This window comes from Ciconia boyciana, chromosome 4 (assembly GCF_034638445.1).
Source record: "Ciconia boyciana chromosome 4, ASM3463844v1, whole genome shotgun sequence".
Classification (NCBI taxonomy): domain Eukaryota; kingdom Metazoa; phylum Chordata; class Aves; order Ciconiiformes; family Ciconiidae; genus Ciconia; species Ciconia boyciana.
The window spans coordinates 26,825,309-26,842,549 of NC_132937.1; the positions used below are offsets into that span (position 1 = coordinate 26,825,309).

Sequence of the window (17,241 nt, forward strand, 5' to 3'; positions counted from 1 at the left end):
AGCAGCAAGGAGTGGCCCTGAGTCATCTGTGCAGGGCTGCAGTTGCTCAGCGGGGGTTCGCAAGAGCTGTGACGCTGCAGGAAGACAGACGGACGTCGCCAAGTGGACGTATAAGAATGTGAATCTGCCGGTGGGCGTGTGAAACCTAAGGGGAATAGTTATGAAGAAAATAAAAATGGAGCAAGAGTCAAATGATGGTGGAGAGGGGACAGAAGGCGATTTTTAGTAAGAGTTCATCATCTAGTTTTTTGCAAAGAGAGTTAACCTGATAAACAACAAAGCTGTTAGGAGCCATTTACAATCACTTATCATGTTCCTCTTTTCTTAATTTAATAACTGAGAGCTACTATACCGCCTACCAGGAAAGGAAACACGTTTAAACTTCTCTTCCTTTCCTCCAAACAAAGTTTTGATAGGAAAATCCTTTTGGGATAATAGTTTCACATGCATCCACAGATTTCTTTTTTCTTTAAAACACAGAATAATCATCAGTTTCTCATAGTAGCAAGTATAAATATACAAACCAAGCAATGGAATTTTTACCTTTCGTTCCTAAACGAAAATGTTTCCTAAAGGAACATTTTCCTTTCGTTCCTAAACGGACCGCTCGAGCAACGCTGGGCTGCAAGGGCTGGCCATGCGCTCGCTCCATCCGCGCTGGGGAGTTTCAGAGACTGTATCCTTAGGGAACAGAGATCCCTGGTAAGCGACCACCAGCTCTGACAATGCACAGTCACTGAAGCTCACTGGCAAGGTTAGGAGAAACCTTCCTCCAGACCAAACTGTTCTGGGTATCACTGCTCTATTATTTTTTTTCTCTTTTAAATTATTATTAAAGTGTGCTAGTTTCAGTAGGTGAAGAGATAAACAGAAGCAACTGAGCTTCATCAAAGTGCCTTGAAGCAGCGCAAGGTTTGGGATTTTACACACCTTTGTATGAATCCGTCTGCTACTGAAGTCACTTTCAGCTTTGTAACAGCTTTTAGGCAAGCTATACTTGCGCGGCTCTGGCAAATGCGCTTTGGTTGACTGTTGGTAATTTACCATTCTTAGCAACTTCTTTCACTCCTGTTCAACGGACAAAAATCTGATGCCACGACGCGAGAGATTTCTTTGAAAGCGAGACAGGGAGCTCCTCAGATCACCATTTTCAGGAATTCAAGACATATTACAATTCTTTTTTTAATTAAGTTTACGTTTTATGCTACATATTAAAAAGCAATACAACTTCACTTCAAAGAAAATCCAGTCTACATATCCGAGTTACCTGAGGAACCTATCTGAATATCAGCCTGCTTGCTAACAGTCTACTTACATCTCCTACCTGGGAAATCACCCGTTGACTACCACAACAGCTTTTCCACCTCTTGAGGTGTTAGGACTATTTATAGCCTATAAAAGGACCTGCATTATACCTGTTTGTATAGTATACACTATATATAGCCTTAGGTATAGTCTATCACTTCCATAATCTTTACAGCCTGCAAGTTAGATTCCTGGCATGGTAATTGCAGCTATTTGGTTACTCACCCAGTGGGGCTGCTCCTACGGATGTACCATCTGCCCTGTTAACATGCCAAATCATCAAGTAAACATAGTTTTAGGAGCTGGGCAGAAAAACCTGTTATTTTTTCAGCAGTGAATCTGGTAAATGCTCCATTTCTGGGAAGCACTGAAACACTTTATGAGCTTGCTATTCATAAAGTTTGCAATTTTGAATCAATCAAAGCTGAAAACATTTAAATAAATGAAAGTCCGCAATCCTGCCAACCCAACCAATTAAGCTTGACTTGTAAAGAGATCTGTTTTTACCCCCCAATCTGCACCCTTCCAAGTGATTTGAAAGTAGCTTAAAGCGCAATAAACACAAATAGACCTTTAAGTACCACCTGAATAAAAACAGAACGGTTATTCTACAAAAAAGGACAGGGTAGACTAATAAATATGCTGTAACTTGGGTTAGAAAATGATCTACACTTATAAATGTAGTATTTTTCTTTATTTTTTTCCTGGTTTTGTCTGTCTTTGTGATAAGCAACTTGCTATTTCACTAGAACTTGCTTTCACCTGTAGAAGAAATCTTTTGCATTGCACCCTTCCGCTGCAGCACACCAACACAGCAACTTCTACCCCCTGCACCGAGATACCTGCAAACTTCTGCAACACACTTTATCTAGTCAGTCCCATATTCTGGACTCTCATCATTCCAAGTCCCCACATCACATTTTTTCCACTTTGCCCTCTTGCAGAGAATTTAAGGGTATGAGAAAGCTGTCCTCTGTTGAAAACCTAAGCATACAGAGGACCCGACAAAGCTGTAGTGATAACTTAGAGGCTCTCTCAGCACAGCGGAGTTTACAGTTCCCTTCTAGGCAGTGCAAACAGCCACAAGTTCTTTCCTATGTCCTACCTGCGATATGCAGTTACCCAGAGAAAAAGAAGAAAAAGGATACTTTTCTTAAGTTGAGGAGAGGAGAATATTTCTTGCTAATGGTAAAAAGTTGTTTCATAAAATATAGTTTATCTCTGTTCCCATACACTATACTCTCTTCTTTATAAACTGTCCCTGCAGTGTCAGAATCCCTCTCCACACTTTTTCCCATAACGTTCCAATCCCTGCTTGGATTATTGGCAACACAAGCAATGCTGCACAATTCCCTGATAATTTTTTTTTTTTTTTTTTAAATTAAATGCCCTACTTCCTGCCCCCAAACCCAAAACACACACACCCCCCCGCCCCCCCAACCACCGCCTCAGTGGTTCAGTCAGGACAGATTCACAGCATTGCTTACTCTGTGCAAGTGATAAAAGCTTTTCTTAATAGGCCACATAAAATCTTTTGTATCTCTGCCTTAGAAAACACATGGTCCCTGATGCAGATTAAGAATTATAAAGAAACGGGATTCTGTGGAAAAATGGCACAGACCTAGAAAACCACCCACCTCCATTTTAATTTCAATATCCAGTGTATGCAGACAATAGGTTCTTTCCCTCCTTTTTTAAAAAAATAAAGCTACTTTCCTCTATTCAGTATCCTGATCGCATGAAAAATAAAGATGAGGGCTGGGGGAAAAGGAGTGGGGAAGAAGAGGTGGGAGAGTTTTCCGTGAAGATGGCACCGTATCAGGAAGAATCATTTCAGCACAAGAGCCTCACTGAAACACAGCTTTTAGTTTTAAACCAGTTCTTTGGAGAAAAATGCACAATCCCAATAAAACAATGTAATTTTGCTTCTGTGCAGGCTCAAGAGAGCCGGTTTGAATTTGGTGGTAGGTCAGCCATATTCTGATGAAGTATTCTCATTGGTTCTCACAGTTTAGAGGTGACGTTTAGCAGGCACACTTTTTCTCCTCTGGTTTTGCTGAATCTAGCTTTCCCGAGCTTCCTCCGTTGGCTGTGTCAGAGACCTGTGTCTTGTCCACGCACTGCTCCATACGCTTCATTATCAAGTCCAGAAGCGTGTCCACAGCCTTCTCCACGTTCTGTCCGGTAGCAGCACTTGTTTCGAAGTACGGTATGCTACGGTGGAAAGGAAAAGGTTTGCTGGAGAGATTTTTCAAGACAACCAAGACTCAACTCTTTGTAACACTCTCAGTGCAGGTGGGTTTAGCGGCAATGAAATGAATGGGACAGACTTCGGGTTTGTCGGGACTCTATTTCCTTGCTGGACAGGACCCAAACTCCTGTTCCTAGCACAGGGTGGCATGAGGACATGAGCGCAAAAACGCCACATTAATTTACAAAATGTATCCTGGCATTTTGACTTCAAATTGTGATAACATCAGCACAAACCTTGGCTGAAAAAGTCTTTCAGGCAACCAGAAAGTCTATTTTAAAGAGAAACCTAGGTCTGCATTACAGAAAATTGCAGGGACCACAGAACATACCAGAAACCTTTTTTTTAGGCAGATGGTTATAACTACTGCTATTTAGCAGTCCCTGTAAGTACTGTCTCCCTCCCTTCCTGTCTACTTATAAGCACAACTTAACTTATGTGTTTCCATTCTGAAATCCCCTTTGAATCCAGAATATTGCCTTCTAAATAATCTTTTTCAGAAGAAAAGATTATCAATTGCTCTGGCACTTCCATCGTATGAAATCTGGCATGAGCTACCTTCTCCTCAGTGTCACTGTCCTCCTTACCTGGCTGCAGGCAACTCTTTAATAGTCTTTTATTATTTTTAAGCCTAATTTGCTTACTACTCCTCACAGTCTCTCAGGCCGCCTTTTGCTGCTGGCCCCATTCTCTCTGAACATCCCTCATTGTACAGTAAAGGCAGCTAAGGAAAAAAAAAAAAATACACATTCTTTTTGCCCACAGCACTATTTATTAACTACAACTTACAACAGTTATCGACTAAATTTAGCTTCTGTCATAATGTGCTTACCCATATTTGTCTGCCAGGTCTTTTGCTTGCCTTTCATTTACCTCCCTTTGGTCTGATAAATCAGCTTTATTACCAATTAAGACTATATCTGGATTCTCACAATATGCATTGGCTTGCAGCTGACCTAGAAGCAAAAATAAACATGAGTTAAGAGAACGTTGGAAGCGCCTTAGAGACCAAGGTTGTTGACAAAATAATTCAAAATACCTTTCCTGCTCCCCACCTCAAAATATCCTACACTAACCAGTCAACCACTTCACGCCAGACACATTTCCTTGTCGTACATTTACTTGCTAAGGGGAATTTTTCAAAACAGGAAGTAGAAAATTATTTCCAGTATTTATTTTACCAACATACAACAAGACTTAACTGCAATGAGGTGTGCTGAACACAGTGCTTTAGCAGAGGAGAACCTCCACCAGCCACAACTTTTATTCTACAAGACTCATAAGGACACTGTGGAAGTACAAACAACACCCCACGTCATCTGTAAATGCAGCTCTTCAGAAGTATAGGACAAAATCCTCAAGGGTGTTTTTCTCTTGGATACGCTCAATGGTTTAAATGCAGTTTTATCCATTTGAAGATCCAGGCACAAGTACTGTCCACAGCCTCACCCCTCGTAAGTAACTGAGTAATACTTGCCTCAATCCTGAGGGGACTGACTTGAAAAGGTGCAGTATACACAGAAGAAATTAGAGACTCAGCTTGGTAAGCAGTGGAAGGTTGTGATGACAGGGACTGTTTAGTAGGAAGAAGGAATCTCTGAAGAAGACGGAGCTGTTTTCACAAAGCTATCTGGATTCTCACGTTATCCCCACTTCAGCTTGTTTGCTGGAAAACTGCCAGCTGGAAATGTACTGGCCTCTGTCCTTCCAGCACTCTAAATACCCTCAATTAAAAACAAACTTTAAGAATGTAACCGTTGTTCCAATTTTAGTCTAGCTGTTGTCTGAAGGAAAACCAACAACGGCAAACACTATGCGCTTTCAAACCAAATCCTCAAAGCCCAATCTTAATTTTAATTTAAACCTCAAAGCAGATAGGAAGGAATCGCCTTTTGCTTTACAAATAGGAAACACACCCTAAAGATAACAGCCAAAGTACAGTTTCCAAGCTCCTGTATATCATCTAAAATATGATATACAGGCCATACAAGTATGGCCAAGGAAGTGTCGAATACCATGAATTTTCAAGAGGCAACAGATTTATTCAAACTGTACCAAATCCAAACAAGATTATCAAGAATATGCCCCAAACGGTCTATTGTACAAAAAAAAGAAGAGCATGTATCTTTCCAATTTGATGAAGCTTTCACCCCAAATTACAGGCTGCAAGTACCCCACTTATGGCTGCACTAGACGTAACTACTCTCTTTGAGCATTTTCCAGCTCACAAACAATGACACGCATAAAGCCCAAAATACACAAGAAAGCTTCAAGTCAACCGATAAATGCAAGCTCTACGGTTCTACTTACTCATCCAATTTCTGACATTTAAGAAGCTCTGTTGACTGGTAAGATCAAACATTAGTAAAAAGCCCATAGCATCTCTGAAAAACGCTGTGGTGAGACTTCGAAATCTGAAGGTGGAAGAAAAAAAAGACAACATAGCTCTATTAATACAAATTGTATTGTGATAATACATACAATATATATAATACAAAGGGATCTCTAAGGTAAGCACTTTTCTGGGAAGCCTGAACTGAGTAAAGGAAGAAGAGATAAAGTAAAGCTTTTCTGAATTGCTTGTGCAAAAATTCTGTTTAAAAAATATCTTGAAATCTGAAGAGTCTGCGAGATTTAGTGGACATACATTCCCTTGGAAGTAAAAAACAAAATAAAATAATCCTTGCCTGTCATTTTAGCTATGATGCATCACACCAGTCAACATTTATTAATCAATGTGTTAGTAATTTACCAGAGGAAGCTTATATGTGAGAATATAAACATTGTCAGTGACTAATCTATTAGTTCAAATTCTGCCTGATTTAACCACGAGTGAGACAGAGACAGAGAGAAGGGTTGGTTAAAAGAAAAAAAAAAAGATACTGAAGCATTTAGTGTACCACAGATCAGTGACAGAAATGGATTCACCTGCCAAGATTACACACATTTCGTTGATGGGTGTGCAGTACTCTATATAGCCAATATTAAAGAAAATAAAGGAAGAGTAGGTGTCTGTTTACATGCTTTTGATTGTGACTATCTGCTGTGAAGCTCAGCTAAAAGGAAAAGGTAACCTTTCCAGGCAGAGCTCTAGACACACACTCCGTAAGCAGACCTGCATAAGCGTGCATTCACAAGGGACACGGTTCACAGGCTTCCTGCAAAGCTGTGGAGCTGGATGAAACTACAACCCATGAAATGCAACTCTGTTTGTCACCAAAAGGTCACAAGCCTGTTCAAATCAGAAACGTGAAGAAACAGTGCTGGAAAACTGTGCAATGGCACTCTGGTGTTTTCTATATCACAGGGATCGAGCACGTCACAAAACAGCACTATATAATCTCGCACAAACCAGCAGTACCAGAAACAGTAACTGCTATTTTACGACACACATCCATGAAAATTAAAACAAAAGCTCTCTGCAGAAACATGTCAGATACCTGACACTACTTTTAGCGTTTCTTTTCCGCGGGGGGGGGGGGGGGGGGAAGAGTAGCCTCAAAATGTTTAATCTCTTGCAGAGGTGTACACACAAACAGTGTTTGAGAGTAAGGGAAAGAGATGCAGACACAAAATTTCAGCTTGCTTCTGCTTTTCATCCAGCAGCAACCCCTCCCACATGGTATTTGCACTGCTCACTCCGATGAAACCTGCCTCATCACAACTTTCCTTCCTCCCCACTGGGCAAACGCTTCAGCCTGCTGCTCTTCAACCGCTATTACACAGCAAATAGGTGTGAGTCGCATTTTCTTCCCTTGCTGACAGATGACATCAGTAGTCATCCTGAGGGCAACCTCACGCGCTTTATGATAGCGAAAACCAGTGTACGTAACTAGCCACAGGAAGCTTAAGCAAGCCATACACACTCTTCTCCCTTTAAAAATATAATAGGATCAAATTTAATAGTGACAAGTCAAGAAGGTCTTTGGAAAGAACAAACAAGTATGCACGCAGAAGATGGGGAACAACTGGTTAGATAAAAGAATCCTTCTGCAAAGGAGGAATCTGGTCAGTCATGAACTTAATACATGTCCTCCATGGTATGCTGCTGCAAAGAAGGCAAACACAACCAAAACCATAAAAGTAAGATAACAAGCAATTCTTCCATACTACTTGGCACTGGTAAGACTCGAACTAGAATTCTCCATCCCACTTGCATGCTGGTGGTGAGAGAGGCTGGAACCAGCCTGGGGCAGTACAGAACAGAAAGCTTGCTCATCACAGAAAAGTCTGAGCAAGCCCAGGGCACATAAACTGGAGAGGACTTAAGGAAGGCATCAGACTGCTCAGGACCTTGTCCACCTGCGTTGTGAACACCTGCAAGAGCACAGACTGCACAGCCTCCGAGAGCAACCTGCTCCAGGGCTTAACCACTCTCACGGTCAACACTTGCGTCCTTCTACCTAGCTGGAATATCCTTGCTGCCGCTTGTGACCATCGCCTCTTGCCCTTTAGCTGTGAGCCTGAGAAGAGTGTGGCTCTGTCTTCTCCCCACTGGGTAGATGAAGACAGCAATTAGCCTCCCCTTAGTCTTCCCATCTTTAGACCGAACAGGCTTAGCACATCGGCCCTCACCAGATCATCGTATGCCTCCTGACCTGTTCTAACAGCACTCCACGGGACTTCAGTTTATCAGTACAAAGTATCCCACGCTGGAGGTCCCAAGAATGGAAACAGTACTCCAGCTGTGGCCTCAGAAATGCTGCATAAAGGGGAATAACCACTTCCCTCAGTCTGATGGCTACGTGCGTGCCAATGCAGTCCTGCGTGCTGTGCACCTTCATCAAAATATGCCTGACCATCCAGCCTAACAGAAAAAATGTGAAATATAAGAACAAGACACTTAGGAAGATTATACAGTATCTTCAAGAGGAGATTAGAAACGTATTAAGAAGCCAAAATAACAGCACAAAACAAACCAAAAAAGCTAAGCAATAACCCAATAACCCACGTGTGCCAGAAACGAGGCAGCATGCTGCCGAGGCAGGGAGCAGACCACCTTCAGTTCTTCCAGCCCTATTTTCTGTGATCCTCTGATCGCTGCATCAAAGCAGTGTCAGAAAAACTTTATTTCTGGAAGATAGTCTTCTTGTCCTAAAATAGGAGGATTTCTGATATTTTGCACCCAAATGGACTAATGGTTTACCCAGAAATGTGAAAAACTCAGAACTGCTTTCCAATGAGCTGAATTCTGTTACCTTTCCTGTCCGGCTGTGTCCCAAAGCTGGAGATGTACCTTGAAGGCTTTTCCTGGAGATCCATTTGGTCCTCTGCTATTGTATACCTAACGAGAGAGTCAAATCAGTAGAGCCGTACAGCACACACTGAAATCCATCGCGTGGGTCACAGACTGTTCTGTTTTGTGCAAGCAATAAGTAAAAGTTCAGTCCTTCAGTAAAAGCTGACTCTTACCTCTAAAAGCCACTTCAGAGGGCTGCTTATAATAATATTTAAAAACCCAGGAGCCACATGAAATGTCTATGAAACCTGCACTTTAAAGATACTTTGGTCATATTTAGTACTTCAAATCAGATACCAAATCTTTAAAACTTGGCATAGCACTGTGCTGAGCAAGCTGTCTGTGTTCTGTTTCATTGCTGTTCTTACAAAATTTACAGCTGGCTGACAGGATTAACCACTATTATAAAACGCTATTTTTTCTTCATTAACTTCTGTTGGACATTAATGACTTCCTTACCAACTACAACTGCAAACTCACAGTGCTTAAAGAAATCACTGTGACCTTTCGCTGGGGCTCAATTCTTTATTAAACAGAAACAGCGTGTAAATTAGCTGGTGCAGTAAAAGACAGAGGGATAAAATAAGTATGAGCCGTTTTTGTTACCTGAGGTAGTTTAGCAGAATTTTAAAAGCAGGCAAATATTGCCCTTGCATTTAGATCAAGAGAATATGGACCTTATGGACATGTCTGTATCCAGAGGCTGCACTGACGTTACTCGGGGAAGCAGAATGCTTCCTCACCTGCCCTCCCTGGGCTGTAAAATACAACATTTAGTTCTGCACAACCAAGTTAATATTAATTGGTGGTTGGACTAGATGACCTCTGGAGGTCCGTTCCAGCCTAGACTATTCTGTGATTCTGTGGACTTATTTAAACGGTTGTCATTTCAACGGGTAGCTTCTGACTGCAACGTGCCTTTCTTTCCTTTGTGGCAGGTGCCCAATCTGAAAACCAGAAAAGAATCAACGGATCAACCGCACCACATTTGTGAATTAAACTGGTTTTGCTGGAGCATGTTCCTGTAATAGTGAGCGTGATAAACAAGGAATCTCACAGGGTCATTTTTTAATATGACCTTTACACAACAGAAAAACATATTTAACCTTTTGGATCTCTTTCTTAGAAGGCAATTTATTAGATAGACCTTCAAGACATTTCAAAGCTGGTAATTTCATGTAAGATGTAGTTTCTCCCACACTTATAAACTATCTTACCTCAAAATGTACAGTAATGGAAAATTACGGAAGAAATCTGTCTGCGATCTTTAGCAGAAAAGTTCAACCTGCTGGAAAGAATCCAGCACCCATGTTCAAAACACATTAATGAGCGTCTGACCAGCCAGGGAAAGAGTATTCCGGCAATTTGCATGTTCAAACATTTCCTTGCAATAAAACTGTGGTTTTAATATTTTACTCTTATTACATCAGTGCAATCCCACAGTGCAGAGAAGGAGCCAGGCTCCACTCCGACCTGAGCATCACGTTTAACCGGCCTGAACCTGGAGTAGTGCTGATTATGACAAATTTAAGACAGAATCCAGATCCACAATTCTTTTATTCAGGGGACTCTTGAACCCCCATCTTCCAGGCAGAGCCTGCACGCCCCTGTCACCATGGCAAAACTGAACTCGGCACAGCAGCCACATATACTGGCAGTCATGAAAAAGCTGCCAGGGAAGATGAAGGTGCATGGGGAAGCGATGCCCATCTTTTCGTGGTATTCTAGTGAAATAACAGGAGCTTAAAACGTTACGTTAAAAAGACAAAAATTTGAAGAGGTCTCCACCTTTCAACTGGGCAAGTATTTACATTTCTTTTTATTAAGGAAATGACTAAAATAATTGCCCAGGGTCTAATATCTTGTATTTATTACGGTTTTACTGTTCAAGCAAGCTAGAGGGATTCCTATTAGAAAGCCGAATTTGTCCCCTATATTTAACCTGTATCAGTTGTCAGGATCTATGAGCAGATACATTAGTCACATTAAATTAAAACAAAACGAGTGCACTCTCATTTCCACAAAAAGCACCCAAATGACACTCATCTTCTATTTAACATCAAGAAACAAAAGCACGGAAGAGCAGGCTCGCACACCTTGCATTAAGCAGCACATCGATCCTAACCTACAAGGACTCCTGATCACAGGCTCGGTATGCTCAGCCTCCAGCCTTGCTGCTGGCAGAGACTCAGAGGAGCAGCGTGGTCCAGCTGGTGGAATCGCTTCTTGTGCCTTCGCTAGATTACTGTGTGATCTGGAAGTAAGCTGAAACTTCTGTGCTTCTGTAAGTTTCCATCTCTTCTATTTAAATTCCGAGTTTGGGGGCCAGAGTTATTTCTAGTCATAAACACACCTCATTCACTAGCACTATGGAAACCTGCTCTAGGAAAGATCCTTTTAGACCAATGTGCAATAAACCACTTTACAATCCAACACCAGGATAAAGATGATGGCATTTTTCCCCTTTATCCAGTTCCTAATTATGACTTGCTTAAGCTAAAAACCAGACCAGGAAAAGCATTATCAGCACATGCTATACCCCATAGTAAGAGAGGCAGTACACATTTACATAAAATTTCTTCTCAGCAGAAATGAATGAAGAAAAAAGGTGGTATCATTCGTATGAGACAACTTACCACTCGTTTTTCCCGAAAATCTATCCCTACCGTCGTGATGAATTTTGGATTAAATTTGTTATCAGTGTATCTGTACAGGAACGTTGTTTTTCCAACCCCAGAGTCTCCGAGGGCCAGGAGTTTGATCAGATAATCATAGTCTCCATCAGTCATAGTGCTAATTTTTAGGAACCTACGTAAAAAGGAGAAAAAAAAAAATAGATTTAACGATAACAAAACTCCCTTACTGTTTGGTTTTGCCTCATTTCTATTTTTGCTCATTGAAATGCTGTGGGTTGAAAGTTATGATTGTGTATTTTGAAAAACACTAATGCAAAGCAGCAGCGCAACTCGCAATTTCAGTTCAGGTGCCGGGAGATAATACAACTTACACTTTCAATTTTCTAAATAAATAAAACTGAAGCTTAGAATGATAAGAGTTTGGGACATTGTTCTGAGGATAACAATAAGGCCTATAATGAACATAGCTATGAAACCTAGGGCTAAATCCTTCTGCTCAAAGTATTTATTATGAGTTTGAAAAAAGAAGGGTAGTGCAAAAACAGGCGTGAAAAGGAAACTCAGCCATGGCAAGGACCCTTCTCAGGGGTCAAGCTCTAACCAGCATGACATGACATTATCAGAGCTATGTATTTTTATCTTGAAAGAAATTCCCTTTCTATAATAATTGAAATAATTGAAAATTATTGAAAATAATTGAGATAATTGAAAATTACCTTTTTCCCCCTAAGAGAACAAATTAAACAAGCAGAGTAAGCAATTATCTCCCGGCCACTGTTAATAAAAGGAGAGAGCCCAAATGCAGTTTACTCTCTCGTATAACCAGATGAACCCGCAGCTGCCTTGTTCTGGGAAGCACACAACCAAAACCACCCCCTCATCAAACGCTGCAGATACTAATTAGAGTGAAGAAGAAAGAAAAGCAGATGGCAAGCCCACCGCCTGGGTTCAGCTCCGCGCCTCGGTTAAGCTGCTGCTGTGACGGCAAGCGGGGGCCATCTCCCGCAGCCCAGGGAGCCACCTGAGAATGGCCAACGTCCGGAGAAAGCCACAGCCAACATACACGCCTCGATAGCAGGCGTAGGCTCTTTTCTATAGGTAGCAGTGAACAAAAGCAGCAAAGCCTACCTCATTAAGCACTTGTAAAACAAATACACAGGTCAGAAAGTAACACAAATTTGCAGAAAGAGGAAAATTTTTATCCTGTTTACCCAGGCTGCCTCACAGCCCAGGCGGGAGCTCCCGGAGCAAAGTGCATGCTGCAGAAATGGTTTCCGTGGGGTTTTCATGGCCCCACACAACAGTTCCTGGCTTTTCCCAATCTGCTGAGTCAAGTGACACAAGGTATTTGGGAGGGAAAGCCGGATACAAAGGAGGGACGGCTTTTCAGCATTGTCTTCTCTTTGGTCTTTTCCCGGTTGGCCGATGCAACCGAGAGCCTGTGTTCAGGGTCACCTGGGCTCCCACCAACAGAAACGTTCATCCTCCGTCCGAAGCAAGGCATACCGTCTGCCAGCACAACCTCCTGCAAGAACCACGCCGTGGACAGCCAGCTTGAGCAGAGCACCTTCATAAAATTACTTCCCAGCCTGGCCAAGCCTTCACCCAGAGGAGAAGCACCCTTTCTCCAATCGGACTGCTTCCCCAGAAGGTTTTTTATTATTTTAAGTTGAGGGGAGTGTTGTATTACCCTAAACCTAAAGCTCCCATTACTGTATTTACTTTGTTAGTATTTGCTGTGAAGCTCTACAGGAGAGGGAAAGGGGACCTACGTAAGAAAGGGGACCTACAAAGTATTTATTCACATGTATGAAATGCCCCGATGATGAGAAAACTGGAATCATATGAAACACCACCTAGTTTACATCCTCTCTTACCTTGCTCTCGACATAATTTAAGCCTTCTTTTTTTTCCAACATCTTGTTAATCCTTAGCACGGATGAACAGCCCTTCCATTCGGACCTCTATGCTGAAACTAATTACTGTGGTATCAGAGCAGGAGACCCTGGGCCATATCCCATTCATAAAAACTACTGCTTGTTTCAGTACAAGACCTTAATTTCCATCAGAATAAAACCTACCTTTCTAAGCATTTCAATTAGCAAGTACTGACCTGCTTTGACTAAAATAGCGAACTAAGCCCGTTTTGATTATCCTGCATTTCAACAGCTTCAAGGATAAAAAAGCTGGCTGCGTACTGAGCAGTTTCATTGTACGAGACTTATACCTTTGACAGATCTACAGCCACCCAGAGAGGCGGGACAAGCTTTTGAGAAATTCATCTTCTGATGATAAAGGTTTAACGAATCTAGAGAAAAAGGCCCCTGATCTGACAGCGCTGCTCTGCCTTGCACTGCCTTTGGTCTGTGCTGGGCAGGGGAAGGCCAGAGCACCAACACAGCAGCTTCACAGAAATTCATTCAAGGCCTTTAATCTTTTCCAGAATATTCTAAATTTACCACAAGGCTCCACCGAGCAAGAGCAATTTCCCCCCAGAAGTCTGAGGATTATCAAAATCAAAGTATTTCTGATCAATGCAATTAACTGTTCTTCAGGCATTTCATTCAACAAATCAGAAAAAGAAAGGTACCTTGAGAGATGATTCTCCCCCAAATGCTTGACTGGTAATACAAAGTATTAACTCGGGATTAGAGGCTACTCCCAAAATATCCTTGTTCTCTGGGAGCTGAAGCTCAGCATCTCCTTGCTATGCAAATGTGCAAAGCAGAATATTCAGAATTTACCAGACCTGTAAACATTGAGCAAAATATACATCAGACTAGGATGATTAAAAACCTATTTTTGTAAGCCTGTCACGAGAAGGCAGTTGGCACTCCTGTTCCCAGCACTGGCTGCTTTTCCAGAAATTCCTGCCCGTTTGTACCAGGGGCTGCACACGCATTGCAGGGCAGGGAGGAAGCCTGGGAACCGGTGTCTTTTGGCAAGGTTACTCTGACTTCGCTCTCCTCGTTCCCTGTACCGCGTAGGAAAGTAAAATACTAATTCGTTGGACAAAGGGGTTTTATTCCTTCAGATTTTAACCTGAAGCCACCAAACAGTTTTCCCCTGCTTGACCAGCTACGTGATGGAAATGGGAGGAGCATGCTTCGCAAAAACCTGGGTGTGGGGGGAGTTTGACAGACCGGACCGATCCACTGCCATCCCACTGCCATTACTGTTTTACCACTTCCAAAATGCTGTAATACAGCAAAGTAAGTTCTTGTTCCACAGGAAATCTGAGCATTAAGATTTTAATTTCATTTAGAATGAAAGAGTTAAAATTACTGCTGATTACTAATAATTACTATTAGATAAACATCTAAGCGTGCTTTTAAATATGTCTATAATTAACTGGATTTGAAAATTCTGAATGTTGCATTTTGTTTCATGACAAATGTTAACTTAAACAGTATGTACAACTGTAATATAAAAATCATACACCATATCTGAAACAAAGCAAGGTTCTTCAGTGGAGGAGGTTTGGGGTTCGTAAAGAAAAGAGACTTCATTTCAAGAGAATTTCTTCTCGCCAAAATCTGAAAAACATTTCAGAATTTTCTACTAAGAGGTTATTAACAAGGCATTTTAATAAAAGTGCAATATACTTTATTCAACTCTAATTTTAAATGGCTCAATATATCGAGCTACTGAAAAGAAACATCCCTGGGCTGTAACGCAAAAGTCTTACATTGCTAAAACAAAGCAACTCAATTCACGATTTTCCATGACGACATTCAAAAAACGCCCCTGCGCCTGGAACCTTAATTTTCAAGTCCTCACCATTCTGCGAGCATCTAAAAGGACGTGAAGTTGCACTACCAGCGATGGTGACTCATTTTGCCGTGACCGTGTCTCCACCACAGACCACTTGCAGTCGGAGAAGCCAGAACCAGCAAGGTCTCCCCCGCCGCCTGTCCCGCAGGGCTCAGGCAACCTTGCAAGCACCCACACAGACCAAAACCAACTTTCCACTCAACTAACGCAACCTCACCCTCCAATTCTGAAGCCCGTGCTGTTTCTCTAATACCACATTACCAATTAAGCTTTACAAAAACCCAAACAGGCCTCCCGACCGTCCCCCCCAACCCTCTCTGCCAACATGGCCAACAGCCAGAGGATGACAAATGTGACGTTTTGATGCTGTTCTTCCAGGCTGTGCATCTAGACTGAGCCTGATTTAAAAAAACACTCTTCTGCTTTCTTGGCAGACAAGATTCCCATCTAGACCAGAAGCAGCATCTTGTTTCTTGACTGATTATTTTGTTCCGTCCCTATTTAATGTTCTTTAACTACAGTGCAAGAGATCATTTAAAATCTGGCACTTGTCAGCAGATACTCCAGAGAACATTTTCTCGATAGAGAGATATAGCTTCACATAAACCAACCAAACCTTTTATAGCCTACAGGGAGAGGAACATCTACTCCTCGGGCACCGTGCCTTTGCTCTGCAGCTCTGTACCCAAGGCACAGAGGAAAGGCACAGCGGCACATCCCACCGCATGCGGCTTGGCATGCCCAGAGGAGCCTCCCAAACGCTGCACCTCCAAAGGTGGGACTGTGGAAGCAGGAGGGCTCCAGCCCTTTGCACATCTACCAACAACCCCTGCACCTGAAGGAGCAGCCTCGGCAGGAGTCAGCAGCTCTCCCTCTGAAGTAACGCTGAGCTCTGCTCCCGAAGACCCACCCCAGTGCACAGAAAGGGATGCAGAGGAGAAAAGCTGTAAGTCTGGTTTTCTTCTTCCATTCATAGTGTGTTCCTTAAAAACTGAGAGAAAGGCAATTCACTGAAATCTAAATTGCTTTTGAAAAAAATTACTTTTGGCTGGGAACAAACTCTGCAGAAAAATGGTTTCAATTCAGAAACTCTTTTTCATCTCAAGCTGCTTATATGTAGAGTAAAAACAAATCAAGCAGGCTAAAATTCGGAGGAACCTAACCTAAAAACACTGCCTGTTAGTCATACTTTTAGCCTCTCAGAATTGGAAAAGATTGACAAATTTTAAAGCTTCTAAATTGCAAGCTTTGCAGGTTTTTAAATTTTAAAAGACTTTCCTAATCAAATAGACTATTAGATTTTCTGATAACACCTTTTCTCACGAATGGAGAGAGTTGTTGAAAGGGGTTCAACCATTACATAAGTAGCTAATGGGAATACCATCAAGGAAAAGTTACGTCCGCAATGAGAGAAAAGTCAGTTCCAGAAAATAACATTTTACTTCCCTTGACACGCTACTAGTTAAAAGTCGAACAAACAAAAATGTTGTATAAATAGCATTAGCTCTCAGAAGTGCAGGAGATATAAAATCACAGCGCACATATTGTACCAGCAGCTGGCCAGCAAGAGATTCGTTCCCTCTGCAGCAAAATAAATCAGCACCACTACTATTCATCCAAGCTTTTTTTTTAAAATGTAAAAACAGTAACAAAAAAATCAGCACTGTCCTGAGGGCCAAATCACGGACGACTGTATCAGAGGCACAACACACATACATAGTAACCGTCGCTTACTCAAATCAGCAAACCCTGAGCCGACCAGGGGAAAGCTTCATGAGGAAGCTCTACGCTCCCCACCACAGTTGGGGTTGGGAGACTTGCTGCTCCTCTTTGATTCTGCTGCAATGAGGCCGGAGTCCGACTTCTCCAGCACCATTAAGACCTTCACCACTTCCCCTTTTTTTGACAGCCTCTGGCACCTAGAAGCGTCATCAGCTGATACAAATTTGATAAATAAAATGCAATGCTGTTCCAAGAGCCCAGCAACAGCCTAATAGACCCAATAGCATCAAAAAACTACAAACCGACCCCATTCA

The 17,241-nt window shown here is 42.0% G+C and overlaps 1 protein-coding gene across 4 annotated transcripts in view; it reads right to left on the minus strand.

The window, feature by feature from the left end:
- Positions 1 to 3,151: 3,151 nt before the first annotated feature.
- RAB27B (RAB27B, member RAS oncogene family) overlaps positions 3,152 to 17,241 on the minus strand; it is a 45,940-nt gene continuing 31,850 nt past the window's right edge. For 2 of the 4 annotated variants that reach the window (XM_072860326.1, XM_072860324.1), the window contains exons 2-6: positions 11,432 to 11,603; positions 8,755 to 8,840; positions 5,867 to 5,970; positions 4,389 to 4,512; positions 3,152 to 3,519 (exon numbers count right to left, since the gene is read on the minus strand). In XM_072860326.1, the coding sequence (XP_072716427.1) occupies positions 3,330 to 3,519; positions 4,389 to 4,512; positions 5,867 to 5,970; positions 8,755 to 8,840; positions 11,432 to 11,584 (657 nt within the window). In that variant the 5' untranslated portion in view covers positions 11,585 to 11,603 and the 3' untranslated portion in view covers positions 3,152 to 3,329. Of the gene's footprint in view, positions 3,520 to 4,388; positions 4,513 to 5,866; positions 5,971 to 7,210; positions 7,416 to 8,754; positions 8,841 to 11,431; positions 11,604 to 14,021; positions 14,181 to 17,241 lie in introns of those variants that run through there. The other 2 variants (XM_072860325.1, XM_072860327.1) reach the window with 2 other exon arrangements.